This window comes from Mesocricetus auratus, unplaced genomic scaffold (genome assembly GCF_017639785.1).
Source record: "Mesocricetus auratus isolate SY011 unplaced genomic scaffold, BCM_Maur_2.0 Super-Scaffold_100003, whole genome shotgun sequence".
Classification (NCBI taxonomy): Eukaryota; Metazoa; Chordata; class Mammalia; order Rodentia; family Cricetidae; genus Mesocricetus; species Mesocricetus auratus.
Window position 1 is genome coordinate 81,602,842 of NW_024429188.1, and position 15,284 is coordinate 81,618,125.

The following is a 15,284-nucleotide window of genomic DNA, read 5'->3' on the forward strand; positions in this document are numbered from 1 at the left end:
AAAGCCTTCTGCAGTAACATGGGGAGGTAGTGAAAATGTAACGATGAGAAATCATTTAAATGCCTTTAGTGTTTTTACCAAGCATCAACTTAAAAAAAATAAACACGCAGGAGTAATGGCATTTCTTTTCTTCCTTTCCTTCGTTCCATACCTGGTAGGTAAGACTTGGGAAATAAATGGAACTTATGAGCCTCAAGAAGTAAGCAATATTGAGGTACCTAACACAAGATTTATAAGTCCCCTCCCGGAGGATGTATAAGCAGTAACAATTGCAGGAGAGGAAAAAATTCTGATTAGTGGAGCAGCCTGAATGTTGGTCAGGGGGATCTTTAGAGATTCAGCTATTGTGAGTCATCCACCCATGCTGGGCCAAGCTTTCCAGCTGCATTTGAGTCACCCACACATCTGTAATAGCCCCTCTCCAGTATTTCTGTAAGTAACCCTAATAAGCATATGGCTCATTAAGATACACGGGGGCAGAATCATTGCACTGATCTATCATCCCTGCCTATTCCCAGGAAGTCACACAGTACCTGCTGGATTCTAAGGGATTCCAGTTCCCTCTCCAAACGTGTCCGGAGTCGATGCTCCAGCTGTTCGCGTTTCTCACAGGCTGCCTGGAGCTGCACTAGGGCCTGCTGCATTTTCTCTACCTTATCGACATACACTTGCTTCTTCTTCAGCTGGAAATACGGGCAGGGAGATATGCAAATAGAAAGAAGGAAAAAAAAAGGCAACAGGGTCAGTTTTAAAACCTCCAAGTCTAGCCCTGTACTGAGATTTCTTCCTGTTTGAAAAAGAAATAACAGTGAGATGAACCATTGGGATGAGTAGCTGGTTGCCATGTGTATCTAATACAAAGAATGTGACCAAAGACAGGAGCCTCTCTTGAATTCTTCCTCCTTCCTAAAATTGATGGCTTCCCCAAGGCTAATCCCCTCTAAACAATACCTTAGAATGCTCGATTGTCAGTTTCCTACTTATGGTTGTCCTTACCTCTGTTCTTTACTATAAATGAGACTCTCTGGGAGAAAAGTATGTCTCATTTTAGTTCTCATAGTTGATAAATGCTGAAAGGGTGGGAGGAGAAGAGGGAGAAAAGTTCAATTTGATAAAGCAGTCTATCTCTTTAATTGTTTTTACGTTGAGTGTGTGTGTGTGTGTGTGTGTGTGTTTGAGAGAAAGAGAGAGGAGAGACACATGCTTATGCACACCTATATGACCACATGCTCACATGCCACAATGGGCACATAGAAGTCAGAAGACAACTTGTGAGACTTGGTTCTCTCCTTCCAACATTTGGTTTCCAACAATCAAACTGAGGTTGTCAGGTTTGGTGGAAATCCCTTTACCTGCTGAGTCATTTCACTAGCCCATATCCTTTAAAATACTGTCCCTCTCTCGGGCTGGGGCTGGAGAAAGAAGCTACTAAAGATATAAAGAAGTCATACATGTCTTTCCAAAAAATTCCCCTGGTTATGATCCAAAATAACCTACATTGATTTGCTTGGAACATCTTCTTCTCCAACTGACGATGCAAAGTGATGGTTCAAATGCCTTTGGGTCTCCTCAGGATTAGCAGTGTTCCACTTACTTTTTTACTAAAAACCAACAAATTATTTGGGATTTCTATTTCTAAAGTTGAGGTTGATGACTGTGGATTGTACTCTCTACATTTTCTCTGGAGCCAAGGATCCCTAAATACTCAAATCAATCTATCTATATCTCAGTGGATGATGGAGTCAAGTGTGATTCTGCACACATCTGCAAGTCTCTAAGTCACATACCAAAGCAAAAGTTGAGATAACTGGAAATAAGAATGTGAGTTCTTTGTGCCCTTTAACTTGCAAACCAAATGCTTACTCAGCAGCAATGAGTGAGGAAGTGATTGGAGAGCCTTAAGATATCCATACTCCAACATCCAAGAAGATTGGAAAATGGGGGGACAGCCTGGCCATTTTGCTTGCAAAAGAATAGACTGTGCTTTTCACAATACCTGTAGAGCATCAGCCAATGCTAGTAAATCGACGTGGAGCCTCTTTCTGAAATAGAAACCCTCCCAAGTGGGCTACACTTGCCATTTCCATTCCCTTTGAGGATTATCTTCACCACTAAGATTAAGAGTTAAAATATTATTGCTAACCTATATTAAAACATAAATCTATGCATTTGACTGTGGGTAATTCCTAAACTCTGAGTGATTTCAGTAGGTTGCTGTAACAGAAAAATGGCTCATTGTACTGACATTGTCCACATAGCTCTGAAGAAGCCAACAGGACTTATCAGAACTTTTCAGGCCAGAAACCAGTTATCTCCTTCATGGTAATGAGTCTAGATCACAATTCAGTTGTATTCCCACTTCAACAGCATGGCCACTTATTGGTGGGGAAACAATACTTGTTTGGCATCCTCCGCTAAGTTAGAATTACTGAGCATTCATCATGTGGCAGGAAATTTATCTTACATTGCCCTACCTCCAGACTTATGGCATCTCCTTTGGCCATGAGAAGGCAAAACTGTTTCAATGACATTTCCTTTCTAGACAGGCCTCATTCAATCCAGCACAGTAACCCAACAGAGGAAGATTAAGTCTAGGTGTTTTGCTTTTTAAGGACATTTCCTAGAGTATATAATAAACAAATAGATCATTATATTCTGTCTCTCAATAAGCTTAAGCCTGTCTTTTCTGACTAGGACAAGCAAGATATTTTTAGGGCTGGGAAGTCTCTTCCTTGCTATTTGCTAAGCATTCGGTACTGAGAGGGAAGGAATCACTCTCTATCCTTCACCTTTGGGTTCTATAATGTTCTTGAGCTATTTAGAGCTGAATGCATTTGTTTGTGAATCACTCTGAAAACCCTAAGGGAGCAGTTTCATGTTAATGTAGATAATGGGAACAATAATTATGAAGGCTTGCAGCAGTTGTACTTAAAGGCAATTAAACATAGACAGAATGCAGTTCTTGCCTCGCTAGTGAAGTACAGCAATGTAAGTCTGAAAACTGAAAATCAAACAACCCAGTGCCATGCCAATCTCTCAACATCCTGCTTTTCTCAAAAAGGAAAACCAAATATCCTGTCAAAAGCACTCCCAGAAAGAAGAGTCACTAAGCCAACCCTCTGAATGAGAAAAACAACATGGGATGGAGAAGTTCTCTGAGTTTGTTAAAAACTGGCTCTCTCTCTCTCTCTGTGTGTGTATATATATATATGTATAGCTCACCCACAAATACCACAAGCACCCGGGAAGCACTTAACCTCTAGGTATGTCACAATGGAAAGTGACAATTCTTGAATGCTGCCCATGCAGGGCTTTGTGAATGTAATTTACAAATTCAACCATCTTCTAAGTTATATGCTCCACATTTTGTAGATTATCTCTAAGTACCACAACCTATGTGCTTCAATTTCATTAACTATCCTAGATTTTCTATTCTAAACTTCTGCCTTCAGCATAGTGAACTCCATTATTTTCCCTACCTCTCCTTTACAGTAATCTATGCTGCTAAGATCCTCGAATATTAAATTACTAATTGCAAGAGTGGGCCACCAATTTTACATTTCAAAGCCACTGGAAATATTGCTGATTCTTTCTTATGTAGAGAACATAGAGACTGTAGACATTTAATGTCCTAAGTTCTCACACTGCCTGAGTCCCTATGCTGGCATTCTCATTTAAGATCTATGAAACGTGAAGAAAGTTACTTAAATATCTCTGAACAGTTTTGATCCCTGAGTCTTTATTACTCATTAGTCAAAAACATGGACATGACAATAATGTTGTATACCTCTACAAGGATCAATGGAGCTAACACGGAAGTTTGAAGACCATCTGTTATAAAACAACCTTGGCATTTTGTTTTGTTTTGTTTTTCTTCTTTATGGGAAAAAGTCATTACCAAGTCAAACGGGTTACAATGCTCTCAATTGTTTTAAGAAATTAAAAAAACACTAAAATAGACAGACAATTTATGATGATTTTTACAGATCTTTAAACTCCCATAGTTCACAAACCTAGGAGTTCCATTTTCATATTTAACAATGAGCAATATCTAACAGTGCTAAATAAACTAAGATCTTAAATAGGGCCCTAGAATATTATATAATCATAGCCATGGAAGTTAAGAACAAAGAAATGCTCACTCGTTCTCTCTCTCTCTCTCTCTCTCTCTCTCTCTCTCTCTCTCTCTCTCTCTCTCTGTGTGTGTGTGTGTGTGTGTGTGTGTGAGAGAGAGAGAGAGAGAGAGAGAGATCACAGAAAATGTGTATTTTTCATAGGATCCTAGATGATTTATTTTTTCATGTCTTCAGTGTTCAAGGAAATGATGAGTTTCCAATCCACAAGAGTGGCTCAGGTCTTCATGTGGAAAATGAGTTTTCAAAACCACAGATTAGTCATTCTGAGTTTCTAATCAAGTTCTGTACCCATGAGTTCCTAGAGAAGCCAAGAAAAATCAATCATTTCAACCTAAATCCCCCTGGTTATCCAGTGAATAGAAGAAATCATTCCATTCATTTAAGTTTTCTTAGTAAACACTAGTTCTCAAAACTTGTCAAAGATATTTCACTTCCCTTCCCTTACTTTCCCCCTTAACCCATTATTTCCCTTTGCTTCCATATTTGATATACCTATTTGCTACCTATCTACTATTTATTTGCTTGGCCAAGTTGCTATAAGGGTTTCAAATCATTCTTATTCAGGACAAATTTTCAAAGGAGAATTTTATCCAAGACCAACCCTTGACTATATGACACATTCTCATGTTCTCTCTCCCTCTGCCCCCCTCTTATCCTCTCTCTCTCTCTCTCTCTCTCTCTCTCTCTCTCTCTCTCTCTCTCTCTCTCTCTCTCTCTCTCTCTCTCTCTCACACACACACACACACACACACACACATACACACATACACAAAGGGAACTATTAAAAATCATAAGAAATACAAGAAAGCAGAGCAGGAAAGTAATCTTATAACAAACAGGGCAAATCCTCCTGAGCTGAATCAATCATCTTTTCCACTGCACTTCTGTAAGAATTTGAAGCCATTCCCAAGAATTTGGCAGATCCCATAACCTCTTCTGACTCAGGAAAACCTGATCCCTACAAATGAATAGCATGTGATGGCATCTCGTCCCTCCCTCCAACAACTGTGGGTGTCTTTCAAACAGATTTTTTTAAAGACAGCTATATACTAAATTAGTTTTAGAGCGCCTCAAGCTGACCACTTGTCTCAGGCCTTCCCAGGAAAGTTTCTAAATCCATCATTTTCCTATTTCTTTACAGGGAGACAAGAAGCAGGGCTAATGGTGTTAGTCTTTTCCCTAGATTTCTCACTAACTCTCCTGCCTAGTCTGTCTGTCCTTTAATATTCTCATCCATGGAGAGATGGTAGTAACAGTTGAAAGGTTCCCGTGGGATAGAACATATGTCTATTGTTGTTATTCATTTTCTTTTTCTGTTGTTATCTGGCTTCAAAGCCAGGCCATGTACATGTCAGGCAAGTGCTCTACCACTGAGGCACATCAACAGCTATCTGTAAATATTTCCAAAGACTGAAAATACAGATAGGTAGGTAGAGGGAGAAAATTATTAATGCTAGCTGAGTGAACACTGACATATACAGGCACCCATCTTCTCAAGAACACTGAGGGTGATACAGAACTTTATTATATCTGATTTGTTTCTTGCCTTCTATTGTCTGCAAGTAGTATTTTGTAAACATCATATATACAGTATATTTTCTCTGTTCTTCACCTTCATACAATGTGTTTTTATGTTGCTCAGGGAGCTTTCAGTAGTTTTAGTTTGATCTGATTTAGTTTTATCCGGTGACCCTGCTCTAAGTCAGGGTTCACACTGAAGCAATTTGGTAACACTAGCCTGGTGTTAGCAAGCTGCCTCTGTCCTTTGCCAAAAAGTCTGCAGTCCTCGGGTAGATATTAAAAGACTTAAAGAGGAAAACACCACCTCTGGAAACTTGCTGTCTTGGGAATAAAGAAAGCTATGTGACTTCTACCTGGGGAATTTAAAAAGCCATAGTCATAAAGGAATCTATGAAAGAAGCAAACTTTGAGAGAACACCCCATCTCAATTTGGCATGTGGGCAAAATTTGTTCTTTAGCATGCTGGGTAAAACAACCAGCACTCACTACCAAGAAACTGCACTGTCACAGGCATGAGAAACTTCATCCTTTGATGAAATGCCTTTCAAATACATTGATAGTTTATCAGTGGAACACCCTGGGAAATGCCTGGATGCATAAGAACATTATCATATTAACCCTCTAAGTGTACACATAATTCACACTCGTAGATGTCCACTCAAATGTGTAACACATTTTAACAATTTTATAAGCTTAAACTTCACCAGCAGAGTCCAACTGGTTAAAAATTATTAGAGAGTGTTAAACATATGTTTAATTAATGTTTGTACATAAGACATCTTCCTCTACTTGCGGGAAGGGGGAATCTGATGCATTCCTTTGTAAAGAGGTGATACAGCAGAAATTATCTTTGTAACAAAACAAAACAAAAAGCTAAGTAAATTTAGTAGTGAGGGACATAGAAAGAATGACAAATGTTAGCCCTGAAGAAGAATGCTGGTGGTAGTGGAATAAAACAAGGTGTAGGCACATTTGGGAAGTGACTAGCATGGCAACAGAACTTTGAGAACTGCATTAAATATCTAGACAAGAGGGATAAGTATAAATCATCGCCAGACACTCTAATGCTTTAGCCCCTTCTTTCTCAATCTGTATAGAGTTCATTCTCCTCCAGTCCTCTCACCTGCTGCTTTATACATTCCTGTACACTGTGCTCACTATGCTCACCCTCAACATCTTCCCGTTCTGATTTTGCCAAGTCCATTTTTTCCCACCACCCCTGAAACAATTACCCAAGCCACTGCTTCAACTCTGTATTCTCCTAATGTAGCAGCCAGCCAGAAGCCCAGGCTGCCTTGAGTCTTGGGAGAGGATATGCCAGACATCCATGGAAACTCCAGAGTGAGGTTAAATTCGAGGGAACGGGAAGCTCCCTGTGAATGTGAGTATATTGTGATTGCTGTAGGACACAGAGCTCTTTTGACACGTTTAATCAGTGTCAACTTCAATAAGACCCATGTGTCCTGAAAGATAAGGGGAAGGAGGTCAGGAATGCATCATTTACCTCATCTGGCTGTCTGCTGCCCTGGATGTAGACTCATTTTGTGGTCTGTATCACAGTGACTTATCAGAGAATCAGATCTATTCACCCCCGCCCTAACAACATAGCTCTGTAGATGGCATGAGAGCATGATTCACAGAGGAATCTGCATTGAGCATGCAAGAGATTGAAAGTTACGGCTTTAGGAAAACAGTTCTCGCCTGAGGTGGCCCTTCTGTGGAATGCTTACAAGGGTGACTGAGACGCATACAGGCAGGAGGCACAGTGGATTAGAAAACTGAAATGAATGTCAAGGAATGTACCTACATGTGGCCTTTCAAGAGATGAAGATATAAAAGAACCCCAAGGGTCCTTGAAACAATACATTTATAATTTTCTCTACCATCTTGATGCAATGAAAACTAATTACCTGAGTGACCCTGAACTTAAAAAGCTAAGAAAATACTCCCCTCACAAAAGGCCTTTTTTGAGAATGTGCTCGTAAATCTCTATTTGCAAAATAGGCAAGAGAACTTTTCCCTGGAAAAACTCCAAATTTCTGAGCAATAAGGAAAGTCCATAAAGTCATACGTGAGCCACACAATGCATGTTTACACAGGACACAGGCTGGTCTTTTAGTGTATCTCTCTGCGTTCCAACATGGCCTTCCTTAAGTCCACCAAGTATAAGTAAACCTGTTCTACTTGTGAATCAATCTCTGTCTCCCTCCTTCTCACTTTCAGTTGAGACAGGGTCTGTATATCTCTCTGTCTGTTCCGGAACTCACTGTGTAGACCAGCCTGGCATTGAACTCACCAAAATCCATCTGCCTCTGCCCCTAACTACTAGGAATCACAGGCATGTGCCATCACACCCAGCATGAAAAGCACTCATAAGACAGAAACAGCCACTGATTTGTGTGAAGGGAATACACTAAAGACCTCATATCAAACTGCTATTAAACCTTAATATTCCAAATTGAGCTGTTTTATCCCAGAATAACCAAGGCCTGCTGGGGAATCAATCACTTTGGATGGTGTGATGAGGGTTCCCCTGTGAGGCTTTGTCATTCTCTATGAAGTAACAGTGTTTCTAAGACAGAGAACTAAAGAAGTAACACATTATGTTGATTTTCTCCAAGTTAAAGCAACAAGTAGGCAAGTCAGGCTAAAGTATGTCATGGATTACATGGTATTATCTCCCAGTAAACTGAATCACAACCTAACTCCAACAGGTCTTGAATGCTCAAAAGGAACAGCAGAGGAAATCTCTAAGTCTGGAGATCTCCTGCAACCAGGCCATTCTTACTGAGGAGCAGGGTGCAGGCAATTAATGGAGGCAGGGAAGACATTTCAAATCAATTGCCACAATGTCATTTAGTTGCTAAAACTATGATTTTAGTTTTTATTTGGGTTAATAAGACTTTCAACTTGCAAGATAATGGCGGGAGGGGGGCTATTACTATTGTTTTCAGAAAGGGTTTCACTATATAACTTAGGCTGGCCTTAAACTTGCTATGTAGCCCAAATGGCTTCCTACCAGAGATCCATGACACTTATTGTTTTTAAACAATTCAAATTTCAAAACATAATTTATGAAGATTTATTTTTCCTAGTCAATTCATACTTCATTATCATATCTTTGTTGGAATATACTCATTCCCAAAAGTTGAAAACATTTAAGAGTTAATTTTACTCTAGTGCAATCACAACCAACATCCAGGATTAATTAATTAATGACAGTCCAGCAGCAAAGTTCCCTTGTTTTCACAGACACACAGTTTAGTGTTGCAATAGAGCAACTTCTACATGGAGACTAATCAAATACATATTTAAATCATATTTTTAATAGTTCAGGGGCCCCTGTATTTGTCAAGGGATGGCTCCATCCCCTCACACAAAGAGCTGACAAATTCAGTCACACCACATAATAACATTCTTTAAAACTGGTCTCTAAGCCACAAGAAAGGTCTTTACCAATGCATTCTCCTGACAAAAACTGTAAACTCTCCCTGGGTCTTATTTGTCCCAGACCTCTGAAGACTACTTCCATTTCCAAAGCAAATTGTCAAAGATGCATGTCTGACCTAAGACAAGAGACAGGCTTGACTTCCCAGCAAGTATGGGGAGAATAGGACCATTCCAATTTCAACATCTTTGGAGTGCTTTAAAATATCTGGAATCATTCTATAGTTCTTGGAAAATAAGGCTTTTAAAGCTGGTAAGAAGAGCCGGGTGTTGGTGTTGCACGCCTTTAATCCCAACACTCGGGAGGCAGAGGCAGGCGGATCTCTGTGAGTTTGAGGCCAGCCTGGTCTACAAAGCAAGTTCCAGGACCCCCTCAGAGACAATACAGAGAAACCCTGTCTCAAAAAAGCAAAACAAAAAAAGCTGGTAAGAAGAGGATTAAGGCAGGGATGGGTATTTGGGAAAACTTAGGGTATGAAAACAGTTCACTCAAATGAAATTGGCTCCTTTGACTATACTGATTTCATAGTATGGAGCAAAAGAAAGGAATGTGCAGAGAAGGGAAATGAAATCAAAACCAACACACTTGTCTCAGCAGTTGTAACCAGAAGCAAAAGATGGCCCCTCTCTCTGTTGGAAGATTGCATAAGCTGCACATTCAAAAGCATGAGTAGCCCAGGAGTCCCCAGGAGTCTCTCAGGCTCGTGTGCTACCTGAGGACACCTACCTCTTCTTCCAGCTTCACCACCTTGGCCTGGGCATTGCTCAGTGCCTGGTCTCGAATTTCAATGTGTCGCCTTTGGTCTTCACTGGTAGAACGGGCAGTAGCCAGCTCAGCTTCCAGCTTCTCCTTCTCCCGCTGGCTTTCTTTATCTGTGAGGACATGGGATAGCAATACTGTTTTCCTGAAGCTGGCTCAAAGCCTTACGTGAGCAAAACTAATATATTACTTGACAGTGGACACTCTTCTAGTACTAGGCTAAAAGAATCAAACTCTACAACACGTAGATTTTACCACCGAATCAACGACTAACTTGTTGGGTAAGCAAGAATTAATGGATAAGTAGACATAAAATGTCACAACACAAAGACGAACACACATGTGTGCTTACATACACATACAGCACAGAGTAAGTTCATTCCCTGAGTTTTGTTTTTACAAAATGTGCTTACATTGGCAAAATTAACTAAGCTGAACACAATTTTCCACATTGTTTCCTTATTATAATGTACCAAATAGTCCAAGAATGATATTACATAAAAGAGATGCATCCTCCTATGCAAGAAACTTTGCTGAAATCAAGAAAATTAGACAACATGTCCTCTCTAGGGAAAGCCTGATCCAACACCATGCCCAGCCTAACACACTTTATCTCAGTATCTGTTTCTCTTAAAAGCCCCAGATTTTTATAAAGGAAGTGGGGTAAAACTGGAAGCCATCTTATGTTCCTTCCTACCCTTTCTTCTGCAGAATAGGTTGGGTATGGAGGGATTCTGGGAAAGAATACGGCAGAATAGGAGGAAAAAATTCAGAATTCGCAATATAGGTACCAATTTCACCTAAGTAAATGTTTAAAGCTTTTACAGTAAGAAAATGTTTGTGTGCTTATAATGTATTCACACACACACACACACACACACACATATATATATACACACACTTCTGAATGTAAGTATATGCATAATGTGTAGACACATATCCGTGCATGTGTGTTTGTGAGTGTGTGCATTTGTAGAGATATATCTTTGTCTTTAGAATGGAAGAGCCACTAAAGAAGTTGGTCTAATTATTATTGATCACAATCAGAAGCAGAGTAACATACAAAAAGGAGAAATCTGTCAACCATGATGAATAAAAGATATTAGAAATGAACAGGAGAAAGAGACACGGAAATAGAGAAAATGGAATCCAAAGACCATTCAATCCCTTATCTCTGCTCAGATAAAACTGAACAACCAAAATCTGTAGCAAATGTTTACCAGGAGATGAGACAGCAAAATGAAGTGTTATTTATCTCAGTCATGCAAGGGTGGTTGAATAAATATCACATCTCTTAGGCCCAAATCTATGGGAGGTCACTTAAACAGGACCTTGATTCTAAATTTGCCCTGCCTTGACCTTCCTGATTTTAACATGACAAGCAGTTAGGTCAACTACCAACCATGTTATAAATTTTTTCTTCTAAAATAGAATAATAGGAAACTGTGACTCCATCCTAACAGAGATTTAAGAAGCTGAATTAAAAAGAAAAGCCTGGAGAGAGATCTGCAGAGAGCTTTCCCAGAAGTTCACAGGGCAAGCACCTATTCTCAAAGTAGGAGATAGGTGGACAGAGAATTACAATTTACCAAATTAGCATTCCGTGAGCAAAGACCATGGAGAGCTGAGGCTGGTTAGAAAACCCTGAACTACAATTGATTAATTGCTGGCGGCTCAGTATGTACAAATGTGAGGGCTAATTCCCAGGAGAGGCACTCATACTGGAACACCCACATTTTTGGAAGTTTTGACGCCAGGTGTTCATCCAGGTTCTCCCAAGAGATCAGAAAAGAAATCTTGTGTTATCAGCAGCAGGAGGGGAAAGAAAGCATTGTGAAATATACCAGAGCATTTTGTTCCTCTCAACAAGGCATGCCCTGAGGAGAAACGATTTAACCAGAACCTGACTTGCTGAAATATTTTGGATAATAACCAGTCTGGAGGAAGGATGATAATGTCAATTTTAACATATCCCAGGCTGGAGAAAAAGAAATACGTGACTCTAGGCCCCTCTGACCACACTGCAGTAAACATGGGTGTGGACTGAGCCACATGTGTAGGGTTACAGTCCAAAAGCACAGACTTAATAAAAGCAAATATTAGGGCTAGATACCATTTCACTTGCCATACACCTTATGCCACATCAGGAAGGAGTATTATGCTCAGAACAATACAGGGCAAGTATTATTCAAAGACTTGTCTAGTGCAGTTCATCTTAGCCACTACATAATTCCTGCTATTCAACAACAATCAAAATAACAGGACTTTTTCAAACTAAAAGACAAAATACAGTTTCATAAAAGACACAGGCTGCATCAGAACCAGACCCAGGTAATTCAAGGACATTGGAATGATCAGATCATAACTTTGAAATGCCTTTGACTAATATGCTTAAGGTTTTAGTAGGAAAAAGACAGCATGCAAGGACAAGAAAGTTATGTACATAGAAAGATGGGCATTCTAAGCAAGGATAAGCACACTCTATAGATAAAAAACACAAGTAACATTGTTGTTTTCTTTAATCCATGGTTGTTACGGATCCAATGAGGTAACATAAAGCAATGAAAGAAACATGAGAAAACATCACCAAAACTTACTAAAGAAAATAACCGCCATCAGCATGATCAACGACGGGAAAGAATCATGTAGCTTCAAAGTATGTCTTATTAAGATGTAACTGATGTTTTTATTTAGTTTGTAAAATATCGAGGCTAACTCTCCCCTTTAAGAGGAACAATTTTGTTTCTGAATTTGATACTAAAGCACAGCTACAAGGGACCTTGACATATACAGTTATATACAAGTACCTAATGTTTTTTTCTGGTACTTCTGTCATCTAGTACTAACCTTACACCAAAACTCAAAGTTTAGATTTGGACCGCATTGTCATGATGCCAGCCTGGCCTCATTTCCCACTGTGACATACATACATCCATCTGAATAGATGTGCCTTGAAAAGCAATGAGCATGTGCTGAACACTCACTACGTATCGGGCATTGTGCTAGCTTAATTCTCAGAGCAAGGATATGAGGTATTATTCTTCACTTCTCTGTTTTGCATGGGAGAAAACAGGACTTGGAAAGCAAGCATGACAACCCCCACAACTGAAAAACTGAGGGGTGGATTCCATACATAGGCTCAACCTATTCGAAGCCCTTTCGATTATACCCAGCTGCCTTCTGGGTTAAAGTGCTTCTGTCTCTCTGGGGTTGCCGAAGTACACTCCCAGGGAACGCTTTTCAAGAACCTTTCTTTCTTCCTGCTACAGTTCCCATCTTTCTCATTGGATGCCCAAAGGCAAAAGAAATAAAGGGGTCAAAAGGCATGCTCTCTTCCCCACCTAGTTTTCGAATCACTGAGAGTTTTTCATTCTACTGGTTATGGAGTTTGCTTTAGTAAAGAACTAGAGCTCCGAGAGCACCTGAAATACCATTTCTTCACGGAGAGTACAAACTAACAGATCCAGGGCAAGAATCCATATATTTTGTTTTACTCTGGGAGGTTGCCACCATCTTCCTGCCACTGAACGAGCTTCCAGGGTAACTGTGACACCACAAAAGCAACTTCACAATTTACCCTAGATTCTGATGACACCAGAAAAACAGCATTCCTTGCTCTTAAGACTACTGACAAAGGCCTGGTAGGCTCTGGGCAAAGAGGAAGAAAAACTGTTAGGAAAGCCAGGGAACAACAGAGCAACCCAGGCAGGGAAGGGAATATTGTAAATGAAGATCAAACAGACTTGTAAAAGCTAACTGGAAACTGCACAGAATGACATGAAAGGGTCATTGGGAGGTCCAGCAAAAATAGAAGAGACTGACAAGTCCCCAACAAGCAGGGTTGCAGTGGGAGCTTCACTGAGGGAGGCTGGGGTGGGGCAAGGCCGAGCTTAGGCATCTGCAGAGAAACAAGGACAGTTCATCTGTTCTCAACCCAGTTTCTTCTCCCAGTGGACTCAATCTACTATGAAGTTTTTATTGCTGCTTTTATTATAGCAATTGGAAAGAATTAGGCATTGTCTAGCTGGGTGGAGTCCATTAGGGGCCGATAAAGAAGAGGATTAATTCATTGTTACAGTCCTCAGAGTATTTCCAGACAAAGGAAACACTATTATGAGGAAAGCACAGCTCTGCCCAGCCCTGTACCCTCCAACTCTTGAGAGCAGAACCATGAATTCAGGCTGTAGCAGAGGCCCTTTCTCCTCTGGCTATCTTCACAATCTGTCAGTGTGTAATGACAGTATACTGCAATAGGTGTTTAATGGGGGAACTCCTCATACAGGCTGGGGATTCCAAACATTAATCATTGCCCTGCATGTTCATTCCATCTACCAGAGCCATTATATGGAATCACCTACAATAATGCTTTCAGCGTTGTTAAGGGTAATATGCCCTAAGGTCGTGTCTTCAGCTAGCTATGACAATCCAGGGATCCCAATGGGCTTTGCTGACTTAGTCCAGAGAACAGTCCTTTGATGTGACTAGAGGTTGTGTCAGCATCCTTCCTGGTGTTTCATGCAGTAACAGAAAAAAGACATTTGTTCTCTCCTAGTTGTTCTAGAAGGCTAAAGAGAGCCAGGCAACATTTTCATGAACTTTCCTTCCATCCAGATCAGTGACTTTTTCAGACCTGTTACTGCCCATGCACACATCCATACCTGCAAGTGCAGTTTCCAGACTTACTTTTGGCAAAGAGCTGAGAGATGGTTTTCCTGGTGTCCTCTGACCCCTCGTACTCCTTTTCTGCCAGTTGCTTGTTGGCAGTCTCTAGACGTTCTGTGGAATGTGAAGACAATGAACAGGGCCTTCCACACAAAGTTCCGAGCACATGCTACTTGTCTTCTAAATACTGGCCTTTGGCAAAAGTCAGCATCGTTTTTGATGAACAGGATGGGTAACACAGACCCGACTTTGCAAATGTGAATGTCAAAACAGTACAAGACCTACTAAAGCAAGAGCCAGATGTAGTGACACACTACTTGGGAGGTAAACATGGGAATTCTGGAGTACAAGGCCAGCATGGGCTATGTAATAAATCCTAGGCCAGCCTGAACTATGTAGAGACTTTTCTCAAAAACAAACAAGCAAGCAATCAAGCAAAAAGCCTACCACGTCAAGTCTGCTTTTCCCTTACCTCTCAGATCTCTGTTGAAGTCATGCATCCTTCTAATCTCACCCTCCAGCTTGTTTCTCATGGCTTTCTCCAGAGATTCTCTTTTGGAAGATGACTTCACCAAATTCTCATAAGCCTCTGAGACCCGCTGGATTTCTGTCTCCACCTTAACATTAAAAAGAAAGATGGTGTTTCTTCTGGGAGTTTCATGGGAAAGACACTAAAGAACCACACATGCAACACGCCAGTGGCATGTATATATATAGCCAGGAGGCAAGTGTAACACAGTTAAGAAATGAGTTCAAGA

At 40.4% G+C, this 15,284-nt stretch overlaps 1 protein-coding gene across 3 annotated transcripts in view; it reads right to left on the reverse strand.

The window, feature by feature from the left end:
- Window positions 1-15,284, reverse strand: part of Amot (angiomotin) — a 58,873-nt gene that overhangs the window by 15,196 nt on the left and 28,393 nt on the right. For all 3 annotated transcript variants that reach the window (XM_021234321.2, XM_013122319.3, XM_021234322.2), the window contains 4 exons: window positions 14,999-15,143; window positions 14,548-14,640; window positions 9,832-9,977; window positions 534-683 (listed from right to left, as the gene is read on the reverse strand). In XM_021234321.2, the coding sequence (XP_021089980.1) occupies window positions 534-683; window positions 9,832-9,977; window positions 14,548-14,640; window positions 14,999-15,143 (534 nt within the window). The remainder of the gene's footprint in view (window positions 1-533; window positions 684-9,831; window positions 9,978-14,547; window positions 14,641-14,998; window positions 15,144-15,284) is intronic.